Source organism: Antechinus flavipes, chromosome 3 (genome assembly GCF_016432865.1).
Source record: "Antechinus flavipes isolate AdamAnt ecotype Samford, QLD, Australia chromosome 3, AdamAnt_v2, whole genome shotgun sequence".
NCBI classification, from domain to species: Eukaryota; Metazoa; Chordata; class Mammalia; order Dasyuromorphia; family Dasyuridae; genus Antechinus; species Antechinus flavipes.
The window spans coordinates 600,467,890-600,493,277 of record NC_067400.1 but is presented as its reverse complement, the minus strand read 5'-3'; the positions used below and the strand labels follow the sequence as shown (position 1 = coordinate 600,493,277).

The window sequence follows — 25,388 nt, the reverse complement described above, 5'->3', positions numbered from 1 at the left end:
GGCCTAAAGGCCCCCAGAAATCCTCTTCTCTAGCACACACTAGCCACTAATGACTTCCCATGAGCACCACAATAGCGGCAGGGCCAAATTGGAACAGTGGATGAAACAATCAGCGCGCCAGCATTTTATCAGAAACATTTTAATTTAAAAAGCCCCTGTGATAAAAACAAATTCATTTTTCATCCTATTTGCCCACAGAGTATTTGATTTTATGGGAACCCAAAATGCTCAAAACTACCATTTAATCAGATCATCTCAAAGCTTTAATAGAGCTCTCATTTGTAGCAGAAAAGCCTGAGATTTCCCCAGATTCTCAAGGTAACTATTTTTTCCCTTGTGATTGAGATGTAATAGAGAAGAAATTCTGTCAACTGTTTCAGAAAGACCTTTCAGACTGTCTGTAAGAAGCCTTGAAGACTAATTTATCTCTTGTGACATGCTGCTAGGAAAGGTTAACTATGCTACAAATATCTGACACTGTCTTCTGTCCTCAAAATTTGAAGGGACTTACAAATTCAGAAGGTGCTTTAGAGACCGACTAGAGAAGAAAGTGCATTTGAAAAATGAAAAGATTAAAAAAAAATTGTCACTTTAAACTAGTACTGCATCCTCTTAATGCACTTTCATATTCTAAAGGCAAAGGTCATGTTGTTAAATGTCTGATACAGAGGAAAGACTTGCCATGTTCTAGAATGTCTTTGTAGCATGGAGGTGATTCCCTGAGCAGTATGGGGTCTAACAGGACTTTATGACACTTGGGAGGCTTGGAGGACAGACCTGGAGACAGACTAGATCAAGGGTCCAGGGACCATCCTAAGTTGGGAGAGGCTTATTACCAAGGGTTATAGGCTGAAGAATGATTTTAGACTTTCTAGCGGTTCTTAAAAGTTTGATGCTAAATTATAAACAGATGGCAATCTGTATTAATGGAGGAAGTATACACTTCAGTCTTTAAGCATAAAGATATCCTTAATCATCCCCTTCTAGACTGGCAGATCTTTGAGGGTAAAGTTATCACCCTTCTGGTGATTTTAGTCCTTTTGGTGCCCTGAATATATATGTTCAATCAAATATGCTGCACAAAATTGAAAAGGCAATTTTTATCTTTATATCTTTACCATCCCCAAAAAACATTTCTATTAAGATGGTCATATTTACCTTAAAGCTTCACTAATGTCTTTCAAGACACTCAAAGCACATACATTCTTTCTACTTCCTAAGTTCCTCCCATCAAGGCCGAACCATAGTTCTGCATCAATTAAGACACATTCAACTCACCCAACCTATGCCAAGAAACAAAGATTTCTGACTTATGTCAGTCAGATGGTGGCCCTTAAGGCTCTGTCTCTGGAGACCCAATTACAGGTGAATATTACCCAGAGTATTGGTTCCTCTCCAACCTCATCCTTCTTGGGAAAAAAAAAAATCAGAAACCCTGCTAGTGGTAGCAAGGGAAATAGGCTAAAACAAAGGAAAAATGGGATTTTCTTAAGAAAAATATCTGAAAGATGGATTCCAACTAGAGATCACAGAAAGGTAAAAAATTTTCAGAAAATTCATCTAAGTATTTCAAAAAATAAAATGCCATCTCTGAGTGTCAAAGCAGGGTAAAACAGAAGGGAATCTCATGCGCATATTTCTGGACACGGCTAAAGTGGGAATTTGTTTTTTCTTGACTAGGCATATGGGTTAGTTTTTTCTTAATGGGGGGAGGAGGAAGGGACAGAAAATAAGTGCTTGTTAATTTAAAAGAAAATCTCACGCACCCTATTTACATTAGATGTCACTGGAAAAATACTAGAGTATGGAAAAATATAATAAAAATATTAATGAAAACAGATATCATGAACAAATTTGGCTCCCCAGAATAATTAACTTTAATGTTTCAAAGTGTGCTCTATAGCACTGTTCATCATATGACAAGATTTATACTTTTGTTTCTGGTAAGAATCAACTCTATTTAGGGATGGTAAGGACCAGATCTGTGATATGATTGGTATAGAGAACTCCCCGTGAGGAACTCCTTCTCTGGTGTAAATTGTGACTCCTCTGAAATTAAAGAGAATTGTCACTTCAGAGATCTGAGACAATAAGCAGGAATGAGAGGTGAGCCAAGCCCAAGTGTGTGAGCCTCCTTAATGACTACATCACTCTTCCTCTAATGAATGGTCTATCTATGTAGATCTAATGGGGAAAAATACCCACTATGTCATAACTCACTGGCATCAACAGACACTTTCAATTACTATGGACCAGAGATCGTTTTCTAAACTTGCTAAATGGGAACAGGACTGAGACAGCCATGGTTTGTGCACCAACTATATTAGTTTCAGACCAAGAAATCAGGAGAACGCTTGTCTTACCCAAGACAGAGAAATCTACACGAGTAAAAATTTGGGCAAGGATGCAGACGAGTTCCAATTCCACTTAGCTAAATAGATGATTCCTCAAAAGCCAAAGATGTAAAAGAAACTTGAGATATACATCCTTTCCCAAAATGAAGAAATTACATTTCCCAAAATATAACATGAATAACCATCTCTAATCAATCTACTCTACACCTGGATTTGGGTACACTAGATTTGCTTTCCAAGGCCACACCTGTACACAAAGAATGAAACAGTAAAAAGAAATATGCGTAACAGGTGATGAAGAACCATTTATGGAACATAAGCAGTTACTATGTACAAAACAGAAGGGATTTCCGGAGGAAACACAAAAGTCCTGCTGCTGATTCATTTGTTTGTAAATTTGGGGCTGGCCAAAAAAGATAAGGAGCAAAGAAAAACTGGGAAGGAGGGGCAGTAAAAGGAAAAGAACCCAACCTCTCTGACTTAAAAAACAGGGAATATGCAATAATTTTCTTATGATCAGATCCTTATAAACTATTTTCTAAGATTTATGTCTCTCGCTTAATTGTAAACTCTCAAAAGCTGAGACTATAGCTGTGCTTTGCTATCTAGCACAATCCCCCATAATTCAATGCTGTGCCCCTGTAAGCACTGGATAGCTGCTGACAACTCCTCCAAGGCCTGGCCCTGGCAATCCCTCATTGAATCCTTGCTGTGAGAGCTTAAGTTCATACTCTTTTATTGAGCTGCTGGGGGAGGGAGTGGAAAACAGGTTCCAGGTCTTCATTCAACACCTTTAGAGGTTTAAGAGGGTGCAGATGGCATCACACCCAAGGGGCTCCTTCTTAGCCCTGGAGCAGGCAGCGTGGCCCTTTTCTGTGAAGGCAGTGAGGCGACATAAATACCCGAGACAATTAACTTAATAAATTACTATTTCTATAAATAACCAGATTAGCAGCACTAAAGTAATTACTGCAACAAGCTGCCGGCTGTTACCTGGGTTAATAGAAGGCTGCATCACATCCCCGTTCTTCCACTTGGTTTCCATACGCTCCAGCTTTTGAGCTTCATATCTCTTCCTGCCCTCCTCCTCTTGTTCTTTTCGGATATACTGAGGAAGACCACAAGACACAGAGGTCACATTCTGCCTGGCCTCAAGGCACCTCCTTTTGGGGCCCAGGCCTGGAAAAGGCCACAAAGCCCCTCGGCTGCTCAGAGCTGCTGGTCAGACTCACCAGGGGAACTTTCCGCATGGGGAAGCAGAGGGGGGCGGCAGCTAAGGTGATTCCTAATGAGTCACCCAGGAGTTCTGAACCAAGAACTTAAAATCCACAGAGAATAACATTTTCTCATTAAAATTGGGTCCTGAGAGTACATTAGTTCAGCTACTGATGCTGAAGTTCAGCACATATATAATCCTGTTTACAATGCATTCTCCAGCATATCTGCCTCTGGACCTTTGTTGACCACGTTGGAGAGCCACGTCCTCCTCTCTCTATGGCATTTCTAATTCCACCTCCTCCAAGAAGCTCCCCATCATCTCCGAGTCACAGGCACCCAACTACACATCAGTCTTATCGTTCTAACCCCAAATCTTTTTCTCTTTGGGACTTCCATTTTCTTTGCTTAATTTTCCCCCTTCTAAATGTCTTAATTTTCTCACAGATGAAACTTGCTTGAATCTGTTGATTCTGTTGCTCTTCCCAGTTTATGAGACGAAATGGAAGAAACCATCAGTATTATAGAAAAATGGTAGCAGTTGCATCAAGAGTTATTACCAAAAATAAAGGGAGGGAGAGTAGAAAGAAGCCCCATTATCTCTCTAAGAGGACCGTCCATTCTGTCATCAAAATAAAATGCCACTCCCCAGAAAAGTGGGAGATCCCATTTCTACTGTAGGATCCCAGGTCGAAAAACAATTTGCTAACCTTCATTTCTACACTTGCCCCCCAAAAGCTCAAGATTTCCCTTTCAGTCAACTCTTGTCTCTCTGAATCTTACACTTTCTTTCCCACACAATTCTGCCCAAGTTGCAGCTGTACCTCATAACCCCTCCATAAACCAGGATTACTCTGAAGACTGGGATGCTTGCCTGAGTTCTACAGCCCCAACCTGCCCCAATCAGTCTTCTATCAAGGGAGACTCATTCCAGGGGGCTTTTTAGACTCCGATTCAAAAGCCTGCACTCTCAATTTTCCCACTGATAGTGAGTTCTCATAAGGCCTTTTGTTTTTGGGGAGGGGAGTTGTTTTTACAGTGACTGAGCACCAATTTGTGGTTAATTATCCATTATCTTGGGTTTGAGAACACTAAAGAAGAATGAGACAGAAGCTGAGGGGCTTGAAAGGAGAACAGTCACAAAAGTGAGTGTTTTAAGTTACAATGGACAACTAAAACTTTTCCTCCATAAATCAAATGGTTTGAAAAATGTTCCACAGTCAAAAGGGTTCTGCTGTGAGAATAAAAATTGTGCTGTGTCCATCTAGGAAAACTGATGACTAAACTGAAAGCTTCCCTGGAAATGTTTGTTTAGGAAAAGAAAAAAGCTAGTGTGCTTTAGGGAAGGGATGAGAAAAGAAATCTTGTTTTTGCTTTCTACAGTAACCCAAGAATAACAACAGATATTCAGATAGCATTTGAAGGTTCTCAAAACACTATCAACAGATGCTCCCAACGATCCTTTGAGGGAGCTCTTTTATCTTCGTTTTATAAATAAGGAACCTTAGGCTCAAAAAAGTCACAAATGCAGTAAGACTCAAAAGCAGAATTTAAAGTAAATTCTTCCTGACTCAATGAGTCCAATCTTCTCTCCAGTAGACTGTGCTGCTTCTGGAAAGATTCCCTGGACTGATTTTTATACCTCAATACAGAGGCCCAGGGCATAAAGTACTTTAATGTGTTTTGAAAATTATAAGTCAAATCAAAAGAATAAATATTTTAACTATTGAGTTACCAAAGCCACATTAACTATGGTTAGGGGCAAACTAAGTATAATTTGAGATAGAAAATAGTTCAGCAACTGCCATCACCTCAAATTCCCCCCTCAGAATATTAAAAAAAAAAAAAGTACTTCTAAATGATCAAATATAAAATCCTGTCTGACATTCAAAGTCCTCTCTTTCTACTCTTCCTATACTTTACACCCCACTCTCCATATTCTGCACCCCAGTGACAGTGGCTTCCCTGCTGTGCCTTTCTCTGGCTGTCCTCCATGGTGAAATGTTCTCCCTCTTCATCGTTGCCTCCTGGACTTTGCTGCCTTCCTTCAAGGCCCAGCTAAAATCCCATCTCCTACAGGAAGCACTGCCAAACCCCCTTGAGCCTAGTGCTTCCCTCTGCTGATTATTTTCAATTTATCCTACATTTAGCTTTGCTCTACACAAGTTGTTTTTGTGTTCTCTCCATATGACTGTGAAGCTCCATGAGGAAAAGGATTATCTTTTTTAAGCCTTTTTTTGTGTACCAGGCAATGTTGAGTTTTTGTCCTCCATTTTCCAAGAGGACAGGGTGACATCTTGACCTGTGCATGAACTGGATTTAAGCGAAGCAGAGTTAGTTGCCCCTCTCTAGCAGAGGCATCCAAGCCCAGCAGCAGGATAACTGTAACCGGCGGTGGCTGGGATGCAGCAGGTGACCTTGGTGACTTGGAGCAGCTCTACCTGCTCCTCGGAGCCTGCCTCAGCCCCCTCCATGGCTGCTGGAACAAACTTTTTCTTCTGCCCATTCCACCAGGGCAAATTTACAATACGTGGAGTGGACACCTCAAGTGACAGACTTGAGTCTCATTACTCTCAACATCATTTAGCCCAGTTGAGGACTGGCTTCCTGGATTGTAGCCTCTGTACACGTCCAGCTCCTTGGAGCCACAGCTGAGAGCTGGCTCAGTATGGATCCCAAAGATGAATGGGCAGCCCTGAAAAGGGCTCAGTAGCCCTCACAAACTCACATTTTTCAACAAATAAGAGACACTGGGTGTTCTAATTTAGGATGCCTGCAGTCCTGAGGATCGATCACAACTAAAGCTAAAGGAAGAATCCCTCTTATTGCTTCCTCAGAATACTGGCCAATTCAGGTACTTGCCTATTTTAAAATGGCATGTTTCAAATGCACCTGTAGGTTCTATCCAAGCCTTGGCAGGTGTGGGGGAGTTCAATAAATAGTAACAAAAGAATAAGCTTCCAGATCTAAATCTTCTTTTCCATCTGGAGCTTCCCCACTTACAATCAGAGGGATGGTTTAAAATACACTCCTCTAAAAAGGGCAAAGTTGATATTTATGTCTTATCAAGCCCAACTAAACAATATGGGTAAAAAAGTTCCCGTTTGCCCTTCTGTGCAGTGGGAGGAAGAATGCTAATTACTGGAAGAAGGTAGGAAGGGGGAGGATGGAATCGTGGTCTGCCACATCCCCTAAGAACGCTGGCTCTGTGCCACGCTCTTCAGAAAATGGGCCAATCCAAGGGCCCGCCCACATCCCCACCTTCCCCACCATCCCTGAAGGAGCCCCTTTGGCTCCATAAGGTGGGACATCCATCTGGGATGGAATCTCACCTCTGCCACTGGGGACTGAGCATGGGACCTGGGCTAAGAGCTATAGCTCTGGGCCTCAAACTTCTTGCAAACGATGAGACTAGACTAGATCTTGCGAAGGTCCCTTTCAGTTTTAAATACGAAATCACGAAGGCTAAGTGAGGGGATAACAGGAATTTCTACATTTTTAAGTCTTTGAAAAACAATTGGCAGTTAAATAAGTACATGTATCACCCCGTATGATTGATTTAATATAAGGGGTAAGAAAGAAGCCAGGAAAAAGTATTCAAAAGTTGTTTCACATTGATCCAGACCATGCTAGGGAACTCCCAGTTTAAAAACTCCCTGCCAAAGCAGAGTAATCACTTGCTTATAAATTTTTTATTAGTTTCCTGAACCACCAAAGAGTTAAAACTACAGAGTCAACAGTTAATGGAGACAACATTTGAACCCCTATTTCAAGCACAGAGACACTTAAAGTTAAAAGGTAGAAAACGATCATCTCTGTTCATTTACTTAACCTCCCATGGATGGCAAAATCATCATTTTTTTGAAAATCTCATTGATACTTTTTAATATTATGAAGATTTCTAAATATAGATCCCCTCCCTATACCCCTATAACAAAAAATCAAGAGAGAACAGCTCCAACCAAAACACATGGCAAAGCCTGCTTCCCATTCTGGAAACAGCTTTCGGAGCGCGATCCGTACCCCACTGCTACGACCCTCTGGAGGGGGCCGGGCAGGAGTGCCGGTAAGCACCCTGGAGCTGACCGGGACCACATGGAGGCTCCCCCATACCTCTGTGAGCTAATCAAGAGGGACGGAGTGGGAAGAGGGGTTTCCTGACTGCCCAAAGGCACACAAGGAGGCAGAGGCAGAGCCCCAATGAGCCTCCACATCCTGCTGCGGCTCTCTCCCCCTCCCCTTGCTGATTCTTCGTGTCCAAGGCTCGGATCACTGCTCCCACCCATTTCCTGGGGCCGCAAGGGAGGTCACAGAGCTGCCGTGCAATCGCCCTGGCCTTTCCAGGAAGAGGGAAGCCCTGCTGGCTGTTCTCAGGAGCCCGAGGGGTCGTCTCAGCAGCTGGCTCAGGTCCCGTGCCTTCCCCCCCGGCTCAGTGGGGCCCAGGGCCCAGCCCTGCTTGGCCATGCACTCCAGAATGACAGAACAGAATGATGTGGAGCGTTCACCAAATGAGCAGCGGCATGCCGGGGGCTGGGAGCTACCCACAAACTGGAGTGAGCCGGGAGCCACAAGGGCGCCAAGGTGAGGAAGCCGAGGCAAGCTCGCACGGGAGGGCCCACAAGCCAGGGCTTCCCGTTGTAGCATTAACAGCAAAATAGCTTTTAAGAGAGTATTTATACAAACAGCAGCCACAATTTTTATTCAGATTATCAATGATGATGACGATGCTCACCAGCTTTCACATAGCACCTATATCTAGGTAGCTACTATTTCTCTTATCCCCATGGAAGAGATAAGAAAACTCAGCCAAATGGAGGTGGAGTCACTTGCCCAAGATCCCAGTACAGGGGGAGGGGGGCCAGGCCCACCCGGGTGACATCATGCTTGCCCCTCCAGGCCCCTCCCACCGAAGCAGGCCCAGCAGAGGCAGAGATCTAGCCGCATTCAAACAATGGCCAGGCGGCCCCACCATCATGGCAGGCCCTGCTGGCCCAGGACCAGGGCTTCCAGGGGCGCCAGGCCCGCCCCCACAAGCCGCCCTCAGCCAGTCTGGGCTTGGGCTCCTGAGGGCCTTGAAGACAGAAACAAACCCCAGGACATCTTACCGCCAAAGGAGGGACCTCAAGCACCTTGTCCACATTCTTCAGTGAGAGGGGCACGTACCAGAGCGCTGCCTTATTGGTCACTCTTCTAGCACCTTGGGAAGAAGGAGGAGGAGGATTAGAAATGCTCCGAGGAGGGGCACACAAGAAGCAGGCGGCTAATCAGGACATCGAGGAAGGGAAGGGCCATTTATAAGCACCTACTATGTGCCCGGCCCTGTGCTAAGCCCTTTACATATATGATCTCAGTTGACTCCCACAACAACCCTGAGAGGTGAATCCTTCTATTATCCCTATTTTTTGAGAAGCACGGGTGACATGCCTTGCCCGGGGTCACCCAGCTAGGAAGTGTCTTCTCAGGGCTTCCTGACTCTAGGCTCAATGCCATTTCTGCATTCTGGGGTTCAATTATGAAAACATTCCCAAGAGCCGGCTGAGTTCGTCCCCACAGCACAGCAGCTTGGTCCCTGTGGCTGCTACCTGCTCTGGAGAAGGCCTTCTGGGGGAAGACCTTGAGGGGAAGAGGGGAGACAAAGGCCCTAAGTGTGCTCCACAGGCTTCACCAGACTAGACTCATGCACAAACAGATTACTGCTGACAGTTCTAAAGACTGCCAAGACGCCTTGCTGAAGAACTTACAAGGTGGAAACACAAAATGGCTCTTGCCACATTTCTTCTCCCTCTCTTCCCCCTCCACTTCCCCCAGACTAACACTGCCAAAGGGAAACCATCAATCACCCCTCAGACGCAAAGATAGAAGAGAGAGATTTCCATATTACTCGTACTATGGAATAACATGCAGCGTAGTGGTGAGAAGGCCGGCTTTACGCTCCGCCTCTGACCCAGGCTAGCTACGTGGACGTCCGGCCAATTCTTGGCCTCTAAGACTACTGAGAATGTCCTCCCCGTACCCGGTGGCTTCTCATTCACTCAAATCCAGCTGGGTCATCTGTAGTCACCACTTGGGATTACAGGCAACAAATGTACAAACTATGTGGCTGAATTAGAACGAATGTCTCAAGTTGTAAAGGAGGGTCAGTCTGCATTAGGGAAGCCCCACACTGTTGACATCACAGATCCAGCCCCCCTTTCCCCTGGCCCCAAATCCTTGCAAACTGAGGACTACGCCAGATGGCTTTCTGGTGCCTGGTTAATACAGCTGTGTGTGAGCAGCTTCTGAACAAAGACAGACAGACAGACATGAATGCCTGGGATCCAGAAAAGCTGGCTTGGGACGCTCAGACCAGCCTCCTCCCCTGGCCGTGACAGGCTCTGAGGAATATTGCCTTTTTACAAAGCAGGAAAAAGCACTGGTGCACTAAACCAATTACACACAAAATCATAGCTATTTAGAGCCACTATCATCAGAGTTCCATTCCCTCCACCCCAGGAACTTCCTCAAAGTAGGAAATGTCATGCTGAAAACTTGGATTTTCAGGCGGGTTCCTGCAGGCTCCAGTTCTATTGTCAGACTTCTTGAAGAGACTAAAGAGATGGGAAGATGGCAGCAGACTGTGCCTTTGAGTGATGTGTCAACAATACGCAAAACTCCCACAGGGTACAAGACGCCAAGGGGGAAGGGACAGCTGGTGTGTCTCTGTGTGACTTCAGGACAGCTCTGCAAGCAGCCACGTGCCCGCTAGGCCAGGGGGAGTCACGATCAGGCCAAGTGATAGCCTAGGATGGCAGAATCTGAGGGGACTGGCAATCTGGGAGAAAGGTTTTAACTGACAGGTCTGATATGCAGCAGAACAGGAATAATAATAATAATGATGATGGTGGTAATGATCATGATAATAATAAACAAGGAGATGGAGAAGATCCTGGGTCTTCTGCGCCTAGGCCTCAGGACCACCTCAATCCTGTTCCACCAAGCTGATCACAGGCCTTTTCAATCTATTTCTTGAATTAAACACAGCCCCTGCATCAAGCTGAGTCTCATCTGCACAATTAAAAAGCGGCCCAGGAGGAAAGTGTGCAGCCAGAGCTCCCGCGGGACTCGCAGTCCAGTTCTAGCATCCCAGCACATCAGCCACTCAACCTGAACCCAAGTGGGTGATTTTGAGAAAGAGCCATCACTGTCTGAGATAGTGGATAGGCGTATAAAAAGGAAAGCTAATTTCACTGCTTTTTGACTGGAGAGTGAATCTGACAACCTGCTTTGGGGAATAAAGCTTTACTTTGACTCAGCTAACACTCCTGACAAGCTGGTTCCCATAGAACTGGGAATGGCCTTCTTCTAGACCAAAGGGAACCACATGCACTAACCATGAAAAGCACGGTAATTAAACTTCTTCAGTAGCTCAATGAAAACATCAAAAGACAACTTATTCTGAAAAGATTCTTTAAAATCTTACACAAGAATTGTCTCAGTTGTCTCTTGATCACTTCCACATTAGTTCACGATTCTGACACTCTTAACAAAGAAACATTTACGATAGTAAAGATCTCCTTAGCTGTCTCACAGTGAATATGCTCAATGGTTTTGTAATGAAGAATTCTGACTGGAAAGAAGATATAGTTCCACGAATAGGAGGCACGTGGGACAAGGGTCTTCCCTTTATATTTATTTTCATAAACTTTATACAAAAGACAGGAAACCCTTTCAAAGAAAACATGCAAAAACATTATACAGTTTTTGTAACTGAAGTTTAGCTTTATTTTTTTTTAAATGCCATTCCAGTCAAATTAATAAGAATACTACACGTATTCCCAGTCCTATGGTATATGATATAGAAAGGATTTAAAAGTATAAGATGTCATCAAGATTTAAAGGGAAGTGACCTAGCAAAAATGGCTAGACACACTCATTTCTAACACCATGCCTAGAAGTAAAGTGACCCCTTTTGCTCCTGTGCTAAGTTGACAGAGATACTGTTTGGAAAGTATTGTTATTTAACTTACATTTTGTTTTAATTAGAAATTTTTTGCTCTGATTTCCTGAACCATCTGTTATGCTCATGCAAAGAGTCACTGGTGGGGGCTCAGGACCGTGAATGAATAGATGCTGACTTGAACCAGAACTGGGAAGCAACCAGGGGGGTCCCAGAGTCACATGGAAAATATAAATATATAAAGCATAGTGCTTCAAATGAGAAATATAAATACATAAAGCATAATGCTTCAAAGCTTTATTTAAAAATTATAGCAGTGCAAATATAAAGCTGTTATTTTTTTTAATCACTTCAAAAATTTTTTAAGAATAAGAGTGACTGTGCTCAAATAATTCATTTTTAAACTTAGATTGCATGATGCATACATCAAGAAACAAAATAAGGAGAATATAATTCCTAATCATATTCCAAACTGCACGACTTAGGCAATAAATGCTGGTAAAGTTCAACAGGCCCCCCAGAAGAAATCAGTCAACTGAAAAAGCCTACAAGGATCTGTAGGAAGTCACAATGAACTTGTCTTCTGGGATTTGAAACACAGATAAGAGAAAAAGACAGAGGTAGAGGGGGAAGACAAAGGGGAGACAGAGAGACAGAAGAGAGAGACAGAGACACAGAGAGAGAGAGACAAAGAGACAGAGAGACAGAGACAGAGACACCATTTTTATTACCAATTATTAGCTTCTTCAAAGTGGAAAGAGGGTTAGATCTGGAATCAGATTTGAAACTGAGCTCACTCCCTATGTGTGATGTGGATAAGTGACTTTAATTTCTCATCTACAAAATAGGCAGTGAAGCTAGGTGATGTCTACAGCCTTTCTGTGATCGTGATCATAACCACTTCTGCCTAGCTTTTCAAAGCTTCAAAAATGCTTTCTATACAGCCTCTTGTTTGAGTCTTACAATATCCTTATGAGATAGGTACTGAAACAGAGAGGTTTGTCCATGTCATTCAGTAAAAGTAGAAGCCAAGAGTGGCTAGAAGTCTAGTGCACCTTGGGACTATGTGCATATCACACCACTATGCGATGGATAGACAATGTAGGTATGAGGTATAATTCTCAAGTTCTTTGCAAAAACAATGCAATTAAAATCAAAAGGGAAATGGAAAAATCATCTTTGCAGTAAGTTATGCCAAAAATCCCTTATCTAAAATATATGATGAATTTGATTCAAATATATGAATAAGAGCCATTCCTCAATAAATAAATGACCAAACTATATGAATAAATGGGCAGCTTTCAGAGGAAGAAATATAAGCTATTCAGAGATGTGAAAAAATTTTCCAAATTGCTATTTCTAAAAATACACAATAACACAACTCTGAGATTCCACTTCACAATCATCCAATTGGCAAAGATGATGGAAAAGGAAAACGACTACTGTTGTGAGTGGTTGTAGGAAAACTGACATGCTGCTGCTGCATAGTCTCATGGTTGTAGAAAGCAATTTGGAACTGTATATCCCCCTCCCTTCCCTTTCCCCCAAAGCACTAAACTGGACATAATCTGTGACAGAGTTAGTTCTACTATCAACTAGTTCTACACGGTAAAGAGATTTTGTTAAATAAGAGGAAAACATACTTATACACATATATGCAAAATTATTTATAGCAACTTTTTATTGTGGTAAAGAATTGGAATAAGTGGGGTAACTCTTATTTGGGGAATGACTTACAAATTATGTTAATCATCTACACCTTCTGACAGGTAAGTGACTTAAGGTGGAGACAATTTTTTTTTTAATATGACCAACACTAGATCACTATTAGTTAGAGAAATGCAAATTAAAATACCTCATACCTTTCAGATTGGCTAAAATGACAGGAAAAGATGATAAATGCTGGAAGAGATGTGGGAAAACTGGGACACTAATGTATTGTTAGTGGAGTTGTGAAATGATCCAACCATTCTGGAGAGCAATTTGGAACTCTGCCCAAAGGACTTTCAAACTCTTTGACCCAACAGTGTTACTACTGGGTCTGGATCCCAAAGAAATCATAAAAGAGGGGAAAGGACCCACATGGGCAAAAAATATTTGAGCAGCTTTTTGTGGCATCGAATCTGCCCTCAGACACTTAACACTTCCTAGATGTGTGATCCTGGGCAAGTCACTTAATCCCAATTGCCTCAGGGGGAAAAAAAGAAATTAGGCAGTTGGTCTCCCCCAAATCATGGCTGCAAGAGTAATCACAAACACTACTGAGAATGGCATTACTGTTACTGGGCATATTAAACTCCTGTGCTTCGATTCCTGAAAAACATTGGCAAGTTGCACCCTTTCCAGGGGAATGGAGCAGCTCCTTTCAGGGGCCACTCAGGAGTTACCTTCAGCCCCAGTTCACAGCTCGGCTGTCCTGTGCTGAACCCAGTGGACCAAAACCAATCGGAGAACAGTGATGAGGCCCTAGGGACAAATGCTCTTTCTCCTGTGGATGCCCAGGCAAGGAGCACCTTGCAAACAGGCAGGCAGCTTGCTCCCCACCCCACCAAGAGCTGGCTTCTAAGCAGTCCTGGGAGACCCCTCATCTCAGGGAGGCTGATTAAGGTATACTACATTCTCTCTTACCCCAAAGAACCTGGCTTGGTTTCCCGCCTGCTGATAAGCAGACAGCCATCCTTCCATCTATCCCGAGGCCCAGGGGTGAAAGGGAATTCATTCTCTAACCCAGCCACTCAGGAGGCTCCAGGTTTCATAAACATCAGTGTTTGTCCTTAGAACACTCTACAATCAGCCTTTCAGAAATGTCCAGTTCAACTAAAATCCTGTCAACCACCAAAGAAGAGGCTCGTTAGTCCCCACAAAATAAAGAGAAATTAGCAGTTCAGGATTGGACCAAGCAAAAGGGCATTGAGACCCCAGATTCTTAAATGGGTCACGACTCCATACGGGATCTCATAACTGAATGTGGGCATCACAAAAGTGTGTTTTATTATCAGCAAATGCTTGATTTGTATATCTATTCTGTAAACTTATATACCTGTGCTCATGTAAAAATTTCTCAGGAAAAAAAGGCGTAATGAGTGGGAAAAGTTTAAGAAGCCCTGACCTGGAGCACATCCAAACCTATGGTTAACCAATGAGATAACTTGCAAACACTTTAGGGGTCCTGAGAAGACTCATTCTCCAAGTTTAAGATTAAAAGCTCTTGCATTAGTTGATGACTACAAACAAAGGCATACTCTTAGAAAATAACTTTGGCCAAAAGTGATTTAATGCCATAATCCCAAAACATAATTTTAATACCATAACAAATGATGAGCTCAATGATCTAAAAATAAAAAAATGTAAAGACTTGTACAAAATAATCAAAAGTAAAATGAGCCAGAACCAAGAGAAATTTTGTACAGTAACAGTATTATTATTTTAAATATGACTTTGAGTGAATATCATTTAGACTATTGTAAACACACAAATTAAAAATAAAGGATATATGAAGAGGGCACTATCTATATCTAGAGAAAGCACTGATAAATAGAAGTTTCTATAGAATGATTACATATTTATAATTATTTATATCTTATGGCAGCCATCGAGGGTGGGAAGCAGGAGAGGAAGGAAGAAAAAAAGGAACAAAAAAGAAATTTACATGATTATTATTTAAAAAGGATAGCAAGTTGTACATAATAGATTGCAGTTTCATGTGCAATCATCTTTTTTTATTATACTCTATTATGGAAATGCTTATTGTATTCCACAAGTTAAAAATAAAATAATTTAATAGCTTTTTACTTTCAAAACACACACACAAAGATAGCTTTCAACATTCACCCTTGCAAAACATTGTATTCCATATTTTTCTCCCTTCCGCCCCACTTTCCCTCACTCCTAGACAGCAATTAATCAATATAGGTTAAACATGAGCAATTCTTCTATACATCTTTCCACAGATCAAAATCAGATCAAAAAGGAAAAAAATGAGAGAGAAAACAAACAAGCAAGCAAAAACAACAACAATAATAACAAAGGTGAAAATACTACGTTGTGATCCACATTCAGTTCCCATAGTCCTCTCTCTGGATCCAGATGGCTCTCTTCATCATAAGTCTATTGGACCTCATTGCTAAAAAGAACCACATCCATCACAGTTGGTCATCACAATCTTACTGTTGCTGTGTACAATGTATTCTTGATTCTAACTCACTTCCCTCGGCATCAGTTCTCTCCAGGCTTTTCTAAAATCAGCCTACTCCTCATTTCTTAAAAGAAAAATAATAATAATGTCCCACAATATTCATATACCACAATTTATTCAGCCATTCTCCAACCGATGAGCATCCACTCAGTTTCTAGTTTCTTATCACTACAAAAAGAGTCACTACATTTTTGCACATGTGGGTTCTTTTCCCTCCTTTATGATCTCTTTGGGATACAAGCCCAGTAGTAACACTGCTGGATCAAAGAGTATATACAGTTTGATAGCCTTTTGAGCATAGTTCCAAATTGCTCTCCAAAATGGTTTAATCAGTTCACAACTACATCCCAACAATGTATTGTGTCCCAGTTTTCCCACATCCCTTCTAACATTTAGCATCTTTTCCTGTCATCTTAGCCAATCTGAGAGGTAAATAGTACTATCTCAGAGTTGTCTTAATTTGCATTTCTCTAATCTATAGTGATTTAGAGCACTTAATAAAATAAATTGTAAAAAAAGAAAAAGACTTCACCAAAAATTTTCTGGTGTTAAATGGTGGCTGCATTTAACATAAATAAAAAGATCACTGTCCACAATTCAAACAGGAATTCTGAATCTATTGCTCTCCAGAATGGTTGGATTACTTCACAACTCCACCAATTCTGAGTATTCCCACATGCTCTCTAATATTTATGGTTTTCTATTTCTGTCACGCTGGCTCATCTGATGGGTGTGAAGTAGTACCTTAAAAGTGTAAACAAACATTTCTTAATTACTCTGGACAAAGCAGATATTTAATAAAAGCATGCTGATGTGAGCTGGCCTGCAAAGGTCACTCAAGTCCTGGAGAAGGTTACAAGGTACAAAAAGCATCCACAAATGTAATCTACAGAAGCTGACAATTAATTTGACATAAGAAGGTAGAAAAAATATATGAGATATGAACTGGCAGTCTTCAAAGAAATGTCATCATATGAAAGAATGCCCCAAGTACTATTAATAAGAGACCCAATTTTGACGTTCTCATATCATCATATTAGCAAATATGACAAAAGAAAGCTGCAGTTGTTGGGCAGATCGGGGAGAAGAGGTGCTCTAAAGATACTTTTGATGGAGCTATGAACTAACTGGTTCATAGAGTATGATTTAACATAATCATAGAAAATATGGATCAACAGAATTATATATTAGAAAAGGCTATATTGACCCAGGGATCAAGCAAGAAGCCTTCATTATGCTAAGCTTTAGAGATGGCAAGGAAGAAGTAAACACAGTTCTCCCTTCAAGAACTTCTCGCTGGATTAAGAGAGAAAACATATCTACCAAAGAGTATACACAAGATAAATACAGAGTATATGGAAAATCACCTTGGAGCGGGGGAAGGCAGAAGGAGCTGGAGAGACTGGAAAAAGCAACATGTGAAATGATTCCTAAAGGACACAGAAATACTAAGGGGCAGAGATGAGGAGGAAAAGCACAGGAAATCCAGCTGGTGCAAAGGCATCATCTCTCAGCAGCAGCAAAGAGGAAAATTTGATTGGAACTGAGTGCACAGAGGGGAATAATGTGCAAGAAAACCAGAAAGATGCAAGGACTCTTGTCTGGTTGTAAAAAGCTTTAAATGCCAAACCGAGTCATTACTATTTGATCCTAGAGGTTAACCGAGCTGATGGGTAGAGACCTAAGTGGTCAGACCTAAACTTTAGGAAACATCATCATTGTGGAAGCTGGACAGAGATGGAGTTGCAGAGACCAGAGCCTGAAGAAAAGGAGACCCAACCAAAAGACTAGTATGATGGCCCAGGGGAAAGATGATGAGGGCAGGAACTAGAGGTCAGCCACATGAATAGAAAGAAGGGAGCAATTGGAAGAGATTTTGTGGAGAAAGTTGAGACAAGATTTAGCAATGGATTAGTTAAGTGGGATGAAATTAAGGAGTTGAGGGCATATATTCCATGTTGGGGGACCAGTGACAAAGGAGAAAGTCTTCTAAATAAAATACTGAGGGCAATATATGTTGTAGTAGCAAAGGGTACCTCTTACTCAGGGAATTGCCAAAAAACTATTGTATAAGAAAGGAACAGAATATTCTCATGCCTTTACAAACAATAAATATGAAGAATACATGGCAATGAAAAAAGACTTATGAGATCATGCAGAGTGAAGTGAAGAACTGGGAAAACAACAGGCACAATGACCACAACAACAGAGACCAGAATTCTGGGCCCAGGCCAGCTGATTAGAGCTGCAGAATGAGGCACACACGTCCCATACATCCAATGCATTAGTTTCTTTTGTTTACCTGTGCTCTGATCCATAAGGGGGCCTTCTCTGGGGAGGGACAGTGATATTAAAAAGAGCACATCAATAAAATATTTCCTTTAAAAAGTACCGAAGAGTCCACAGTTACAAACACGATAAAGCAAATTAATGGTGGTGCTAAAAATAGAAATAATGAAGTCAGAAATAGGAACAGACTTAGGGGAAAGATAACGAGCTCAATCTAGGTCATTTGGAGCCGCAATGGGACAACTAATTGGCTATGTCCTAGAGGCAAGTGGAGATGCCGAAAACTCAAGGAAAAAAGCTATGAAATAGACACAGGTATAAAGGTAACAAACAGTCATAGGAATAAGTGAGATTACCCAAGCAGAAAGCAGAGCAAGAGGAAAGTACAGACTTGGGGAAAAGTCACTTTTAGGAGGTAAGATGACAAGGAAGGAGCAGTTAAAAAGGTAGAGCCATCGAGGAGAGACAGATAAGCCCACAATGTGGCAGAGGTCAAGGGAATCTGGATTATGTGGGATGGGGAGAAGTGGAGAGAGGAAGGGGAAGGAGTGGAGAGAAGGCTTAGGCAAGTGGTGGGGCAGAGAGAAGGAAGAAAAGGAGTAATCCCGTGAAAGAAACTATGCAGAGAACTCAGGACGTGGTGGAGCAGGAGGGCGAGACAAGGCTGTGCTAGCCCTGGGTGATCCTCGCCCCTCGGAGACCCCAGGAGAGGAGACTCTGAAGGCATCCTCAGGAGGCTGGAGGGGGCCGGAGGGGTGCAAAGGGAGCCTGAGTAAAGGACAGAAAGAACCTCCTTTGGTGATCTCTGACCAAGGTGAGTGAGATCGTGCTGGCTGCCCGACCACATCTGCACAGCAGGGCTTTCAGGTGCCATCATTCCCCACTTAAAGATGAACAAATGGAGACTCGGCAGGTAAAGGGCTGGCTCAAGATCAAAATGGCAGAGCAGGCTTAAGCTGGCTGAGGGAGAACTGACACAAAGCTGTGCTCATTCTGCCATCTCACCATCATATCCACAAGCACACCAAGTCCAATGACTTCCTAAATGCTCTCTTTCCAGAGCAGACACCAGAGAAAATGAGGCTCCTAAAGCAACAGGGCACTTTCTCCATCTAAGACAATGAGCTCCCCTTAAGTCCTCTGTCTCCCGTATCTCCTTATCCTTTCTGGTTACCTCAGCATCCTTCTATCCAAAACCCTGAATGGTTTTCCAGTTGCCATAACAATGAAAATCGACTGATGGAGATCACAAGGTAGAGAGCAGAAGGAGCCTGAGCCTAGACAGAAGGCAGCTGGGTGACAGGAGGGTGAGCCACAGAAGCTCTCAGGGGCCCACTCTACTCATCTATCAAATGGAGATACTGAAAGCACCCACAGCTCAAATAAGATGTGTCTAAAGGCTACAAGACTGGAAGCTGTTTTTCCTAAAATACAAGCTGCTACTAAATGAATCTATTCATATACCTAGTCATTTACCTAAATTTACAATCAGGTTCCAGTATGTTCTACCTCTTTCCAGCTTCTTTTTTCCCTTAGAAAACTAAGTATATCTAAAGCCATTGTTTAATTTTCTTAACACGCGCTCTAAAAATAAATTTGCATTTAGAGAAAGGGACTTATTTGGATAGAGCTAAGTATCCTCGCTATCTTTCCCCGAAACGTCCCTCAATTATCTAAAACAAAGAATTAATTCAGACAGAAGCAATTTCTATTAAGGAGAATTAAATTGTATAACTTCAGATTTAGAGACACCATAGCCTAATGGAGATATATAGATATAGAGAGCCATGATCTCTATCTCTGTCTCTCTCTTTATATATGTGTGTGTATATGTATCTACACACATATATATAGACATACATATAAATACATACACATCTTTATAACATATGAATTTCTATGTAACTATATATAAAAACAGAGAGCCATGCTCTGTTTCTGTCTCATATATATATATATACATATACACATACTTTAAATTAAGTATCTTTGTAATATATAAAAATTTAATAATTTATAAAGATCATATATATTACAAATGTATAGAAATTTACATCTATATAGAGACAGCCATGCTCTCTGTGTCTGTCTTTATACATAAATGTGTGTGTGTGTGTGTGTGTGTGTGTGTGTGTCAGAGGTCAAGGGAATCTGGATTTTGTAAGGATGGGGAGAAGTGGAGAGAGAAAGGGGAAGGAGGGAAGAGAAGGCTTAGGCAAGTGGTGGGGCAGAGAGAAGGAAGAAAAGGAGTAACCCCGTGAAAGAAAGGAGTATGTATATATATATATACACACTATATATACACGTATAAATACACATGCTTTATAATATAAAAAAAATCTGTGACATATAAAAATTTCTTCATAAATATTTCTTCATTAAGAAAATATATGTAATATGTGCAATCTCTATAATATATATAAATTTCTATATATCTATATATAAAATAGAGAGCCATGGTCCATTAGGTAGGACAGGGTGAATCCTACAGTCACTCCTTTTATGGACCTTTTGCCAAGTAACTTCACTCTGGCCACATCTGCTAACCTTCTTCCCCTGTTCAAAGTGTCTTATCCTAGTGAAGACCAGGAACTCACACATGCACGCTGAGTCAGCTAAGCTGCCTTCTCAGGCCTGCAGACTTCCCAGAGTCCTTGCTGATCTAAATTATTCACTGCAATCTAGCTCCGTTCCCTAGACTCTGCTCTGTTCGTCAGCTTATGCTAAAACTAACAAAATGCTTTATGCTAAGCAGATACCAAAAAATGTATTGCAGAACTGAGCCAACATTTGGCTTTATGAATATTCTTGCTGACATTTATTTGGAAGGGGAAACAGAAGAAACTTGCTCACACAGCGAACAAGGAACCAGCAACATTTGGCAGGCAAAGACATTTAATAAAGATCATGGTGATAATGAGATAATCAGAGAGTGCTTTAAGCTAGAACCAGAGGAGAACCAATATCATTATTTTGTCTAAAGATGAGGGGGAAGAAAAATACCTGCAGGGAGAGACAGTGGACAGAGGAGGAGAGAGTCTTTTATCATTGAAAACTCAGCTATAAAAAGAAATGTCTGTATGTGTAAGAACCATCACATCCTCCTGCGGTTGCCATGTGGGAAGATGAAACCGCGTTACCATGGTTACCACTGCCAAGGAAGAGAGTATTCAGATCAAGCTGGAGTCAAAGGTTCGTCCCAGTGAACTCAAATTCAGGGCTGATTTACTGGTACCCAGAATAGTAACCAAAAGGGCCTAGAATAGACCACCTCCAAGGGAGAGAACAACTCTGAGTTTCACAATTCTATACACAAACCTACCTCCCCTACAGTGCAGAGAAATAGGACAGGAGATCAGAAGCAGACAATAAGCGCTTCCCTTCTTTCCTCATCCCATAGCCCTCCTAGGCAGCCCTTTCCCAAGGATCCCATGGGGAAGGTGGTAGGTAGAACTCTGCCATGGACCGAGTCTCTAGGAACAAGAGACCCGGGAACTTACCTGTGAGGATATTTTCCGACATCACAGTGACCTGCACTTCCACCGAGTGCTTCGAGGTGTAAGTAATCTCGGCACTGACGTGAGCCACTTCTCCAATGCACATGGGAGACAGGAAATCAGTGCGTTCCACCCTGGCCAAGGCAGCCACACAGGCCTCCTAGGAGTCACCAAAGACAATGGTCAGAGCCACGCAATGCCCCAAGGAGGCCCTCACTTGCCCTCCCCACCCCACGCTTTCGAAGTCAGCTCGATAGGCAGGTCTACACTAAAGTAAGAAGAGCTTCTCTGGCAACTGCTAGGACTAACCCACTCTCAGTTCTGACTCCAAGTCGACCTTTTGAACCTCACATAGCCCCCAAAAAACTCTGCAGCCATTATGGTTTAAGAAGATTCTTTTAGATATCAATATCATTTCTTACTATGGCCTTTTTTCCTTCCTCTTCGCAAGGAGCTATCACTTATGTTAATTTTTTTTTAAAGAACCAATTCAGCAAAAACATATCCAGAGTATCTAACCTTAAATGTATAGTTTGGCCCACTCAATCCATACCTCCCCACAAGAGAGTGTGTAAAATGGTCTTTTTATTTCTCATCTTTTCAGCCAGGTGAGGTTACCATGACTTCAGAGTTTTGTGGTTTTTCGCAACTGTAGTCACTCCATTTATTATTCCCTTGGAGCTGCCAATGACTTCATTCTCCATCAGTCCCAAAGTGTTCCCATGCTTCTCTATCACCGTTATCACTTCTTGTTCAATTATTTCAGTCATGTCCGACTCCCCGTGACCCCATTCTTGGCAAAGATACGGGAGTGACTGGCCTTTTCCTTCACTTCATTTTACAGTTGAGGAAACTGAGGCAGAGTGACTTGCCCAGGGTCACACAGCTCAGAAGTATCAGATCTGAACTCGTGCAGTCTATCCACTGCTCTACTTAGCTGTTTAGCCATTCCCCATAGGCACTGACTTTATTATTACTCTTGTTTCCTACAAAAGAACTGCCATAAATATTGTGTATATGGGGTTTCTTTTTATTTCCCATCATTGACTTTACCAGTGTATAGAAGGAGCAGTGGGAACGCTGATTCAAACAACAAGGGCATTTTAGTCACTTCTGTTGTATAATTCCACATTGCTTTTTTCCCCAATTCACAAATCCACCAGCACACATTTATGGTTAAAGCATTTAGGGTTCGAGTCAGGAGACATTTAGGGTTAGAATCATTCTTTCCACAATCCTCTGGAGAATGTTTAACTATTTAATTCAAAACTGCTAAAGGGCCTGTCCTGGGTAAGGAATCAGTTGCTAAGGGAGCAAAGATGAAAAACCACAGGTCTTGACTTTTAAGAAACTTACAGAATTGAGGCAATTGATCCATCCCCAAACCTGTGACCTCAAGCTTGGCGAGGATGTTTTTTGGTGACATCCCACATTCTCTTTACGTACTCATTTACTCATCTTCCTAACTTGTGAAAACATTATGCTATGGTAGAAAGAATGCTACAATAGGATTCAGTAGGTTTAAATTTGAGGTCCGCCTGATCCTGAAATCCCCTAAGCTTATCGCAAACTTCCCTTAGGAGTTAACTTAGGGAATGGTTAAATTCTGTTGGTTTTTTCCCATCTACCTCCCGCACCAGTCTAAGCTAAGGCTCAAGTGAGAAGGCAGATAAAAGTGCTTAATAAATAATAAGATGCTATAAAAATAGAAAAGCTCACGGCTTTATAGTTAAGACGGCTTTGACCTACTCCTCCCTTAATAGTGCAGGCCCGATTGCACAAGCACAAAGCTATTCCCATTAGTAAATGTGAGCAGCTCATTTTAGTGAATACATAATTATTATAATATACAACTCTACATAATGGGAATATTTCTACATCCAGGCAGACGACACTGCTTATGTGCTTATTGTGAAAACAATTTCCTTCTAAAGAAATTCTGTTATCAGATAGACTCACTTATTTTTACCCAATGGACTATCAATTCAATAAAAAAAATTTTTCACACGAGTCAAGTGTTTATCTGCTACACTGCCATTTCTCCCTCCCCCTATCTCTATTGGTATCATGTTAAATATCATTCAGAGAAGCTGACATGCTTTTCAAAGTGTCTTCTTAGTAGTTTTTTGGAATTTTAGAACTTAAGGTTTTTTTCTTTGTTTTATAAAGTATGCTTTTGAGAGTCTTGAATCCTGGGCTAATGACAGGCTATGTCATTGATGGGCTAAATTTATCTAGCCTCACACACAGCATTTCTCACCTCAGTTTTCCCATTTGTAAAAGGAGGATAATAGCATTTATCATCTCCAATGGTGGTTGTGAGAATTAAATATATGTAAAATACTTTGCAAACCTAGATCCCTGGTTATTAACTTCACAGCATATTAGAAAGTTTGTTTCCTTGCATAATCTAAGTTTAAGAACATATGTCATCACTGTGCTAATCATTTTTTTTCTGAATGAATGAAAAGCATTTATTAAGTGTTTACTATGTACCAGGAACTTTGCTAAGCATCGGGGGCCCAAATGAAAAAATAAGAGTCTCTGTTCTTAAGTAATTCACATTCTAATGAGAAAAACAACATGTAAAAAGGTTCAGCTGCAAAGCAGCTGGGAAGGTCCCATGTTCTTTAGGAGTCAGCATCAAAGCAGATGTCATCTTTTATGTGTGCCAATTATTTTCCTAGTCCCTCCCATACTCAGAAGCATACAACTGACCCCCCCTCAAAAAAGTTCTCCCAAAAAATTCAGCTTTCTCAAAGGCATCAATTTTTATTACAAATATCTGACATAGATTTCATGTGTATAGTTGATAACATATTGCTTGCCATCCGGGGCATGGAGGGTGGCGAAGGAAAAATTTAGAATTCAAAATTTGAAGAGAATGTTAAAAATGAATAATATATTAAAATGTTAAAAAAAAAAAAAAAAAAAAAAACCACTGCTGTTCAATCGTTTGGTCACATCTGATTCTGTGACCCCTTCTGGGGTGGTCTTGGCAGAAATACTGATGAAGTTTGTCATTTCCTCCTCCAGCTCATTTTACACAGGAGGAAACTGAGGCAAACAGAGGGAAAGGGCATGCCCAGAGTCACCCAGCTAGGAAGCATCTGGAGCCATATATGAAATTCAGGGAGATGAGTCCTGACTGCAAGCCCAGCTCTCTTAAGCACTATGGTGCCCCCTAGCGGCCCCCTCTGTCCTGATTAGATCTTTCTGACTTCAGGCCCAGTGCTCTATGCACTATGGCGCCCCCTAGCGGCCCCCTCTGTCCTGATTAGATCTTCATCCATTATGGCGCCCTCTGGCGGTCTCCTGTCTTATATAGGAAAGTCCAGCAGACACCCAAAGTACAAGAGAGAAAATTCAAGCAAAAAGCCAGTAATAAAGCCCTTTTAACTAATAATGTGAGGATTCGTTTTGCTTGACTAAGCATATGTATTAACAGGGATCTTTTTCTTCTTTTTTTTAGTGAAGGGGCCGATAGTGGAGCGAGAAACTGCTTGTTAATTGAAAAAAGAAAATTTAAAAGTTGTTAGTAAAAAGATAATGGAATTTGAGATCTCATCAACAGCTCTGGGTTAATAAGCTAGAATTGTCTACATGAAATAGAGATCCTAATGTAGGGAAGAAGATTTTACTTTCCAATTATAACTGAGAATTGGTAGAATGAGATTATGTGCTCTAATCTTGGGAATATTGTCCTTGAAGGGCATCCAAAAGGACAAAAGTGAGGGGGGGCAGAACACTATGATTGATTAAAGACAGACTGACCATTGAGAGAAAAGGGGAGACATTCAAATGAATATCATCAATAGAGCAGAAGTAATATAGCTTCAATAAATCACACACAGTGACCAAGACATGAGGATTCCAAAAAACAGATCATACTGTGCTGGGAA

General features: G+C 41.6%; 1 protein-coding gene across 3 annotated transcripts in view; it reads right to left on the bottom strand.

Moving 5' to 3' along the window:
• ACOT7 (acyl-CoA thioesterase 7) overlaps positions 1-25,388 on the bottom strand; it is a 149,625-nt gene that overhangs the window by 81,710 nt on the left and 42,527 nt on the right. For all 3 annotated transcript variants that reach the window (XM_051988693.1, XM_051988694.1, XM_051988695.1), the window contains exons 3-5: positions 21,490-21,646; positions 8,675-8,766; positions 3,348-3,462 (exon numbers count right to left, since the gene is read on the bottom strand). In XM_051988693.1, coding sequence (XP_051844653.1) covers positions 3,348-3,462; positions 8,675-8,766; positions 21,490-21,646 — 364 coding nt within the window. The remainder of the gene's footprint in view (positions 1-3,347; positions 3,463-8,674; positions 8,767-21,489; positions 21,647-25,388) is intronic.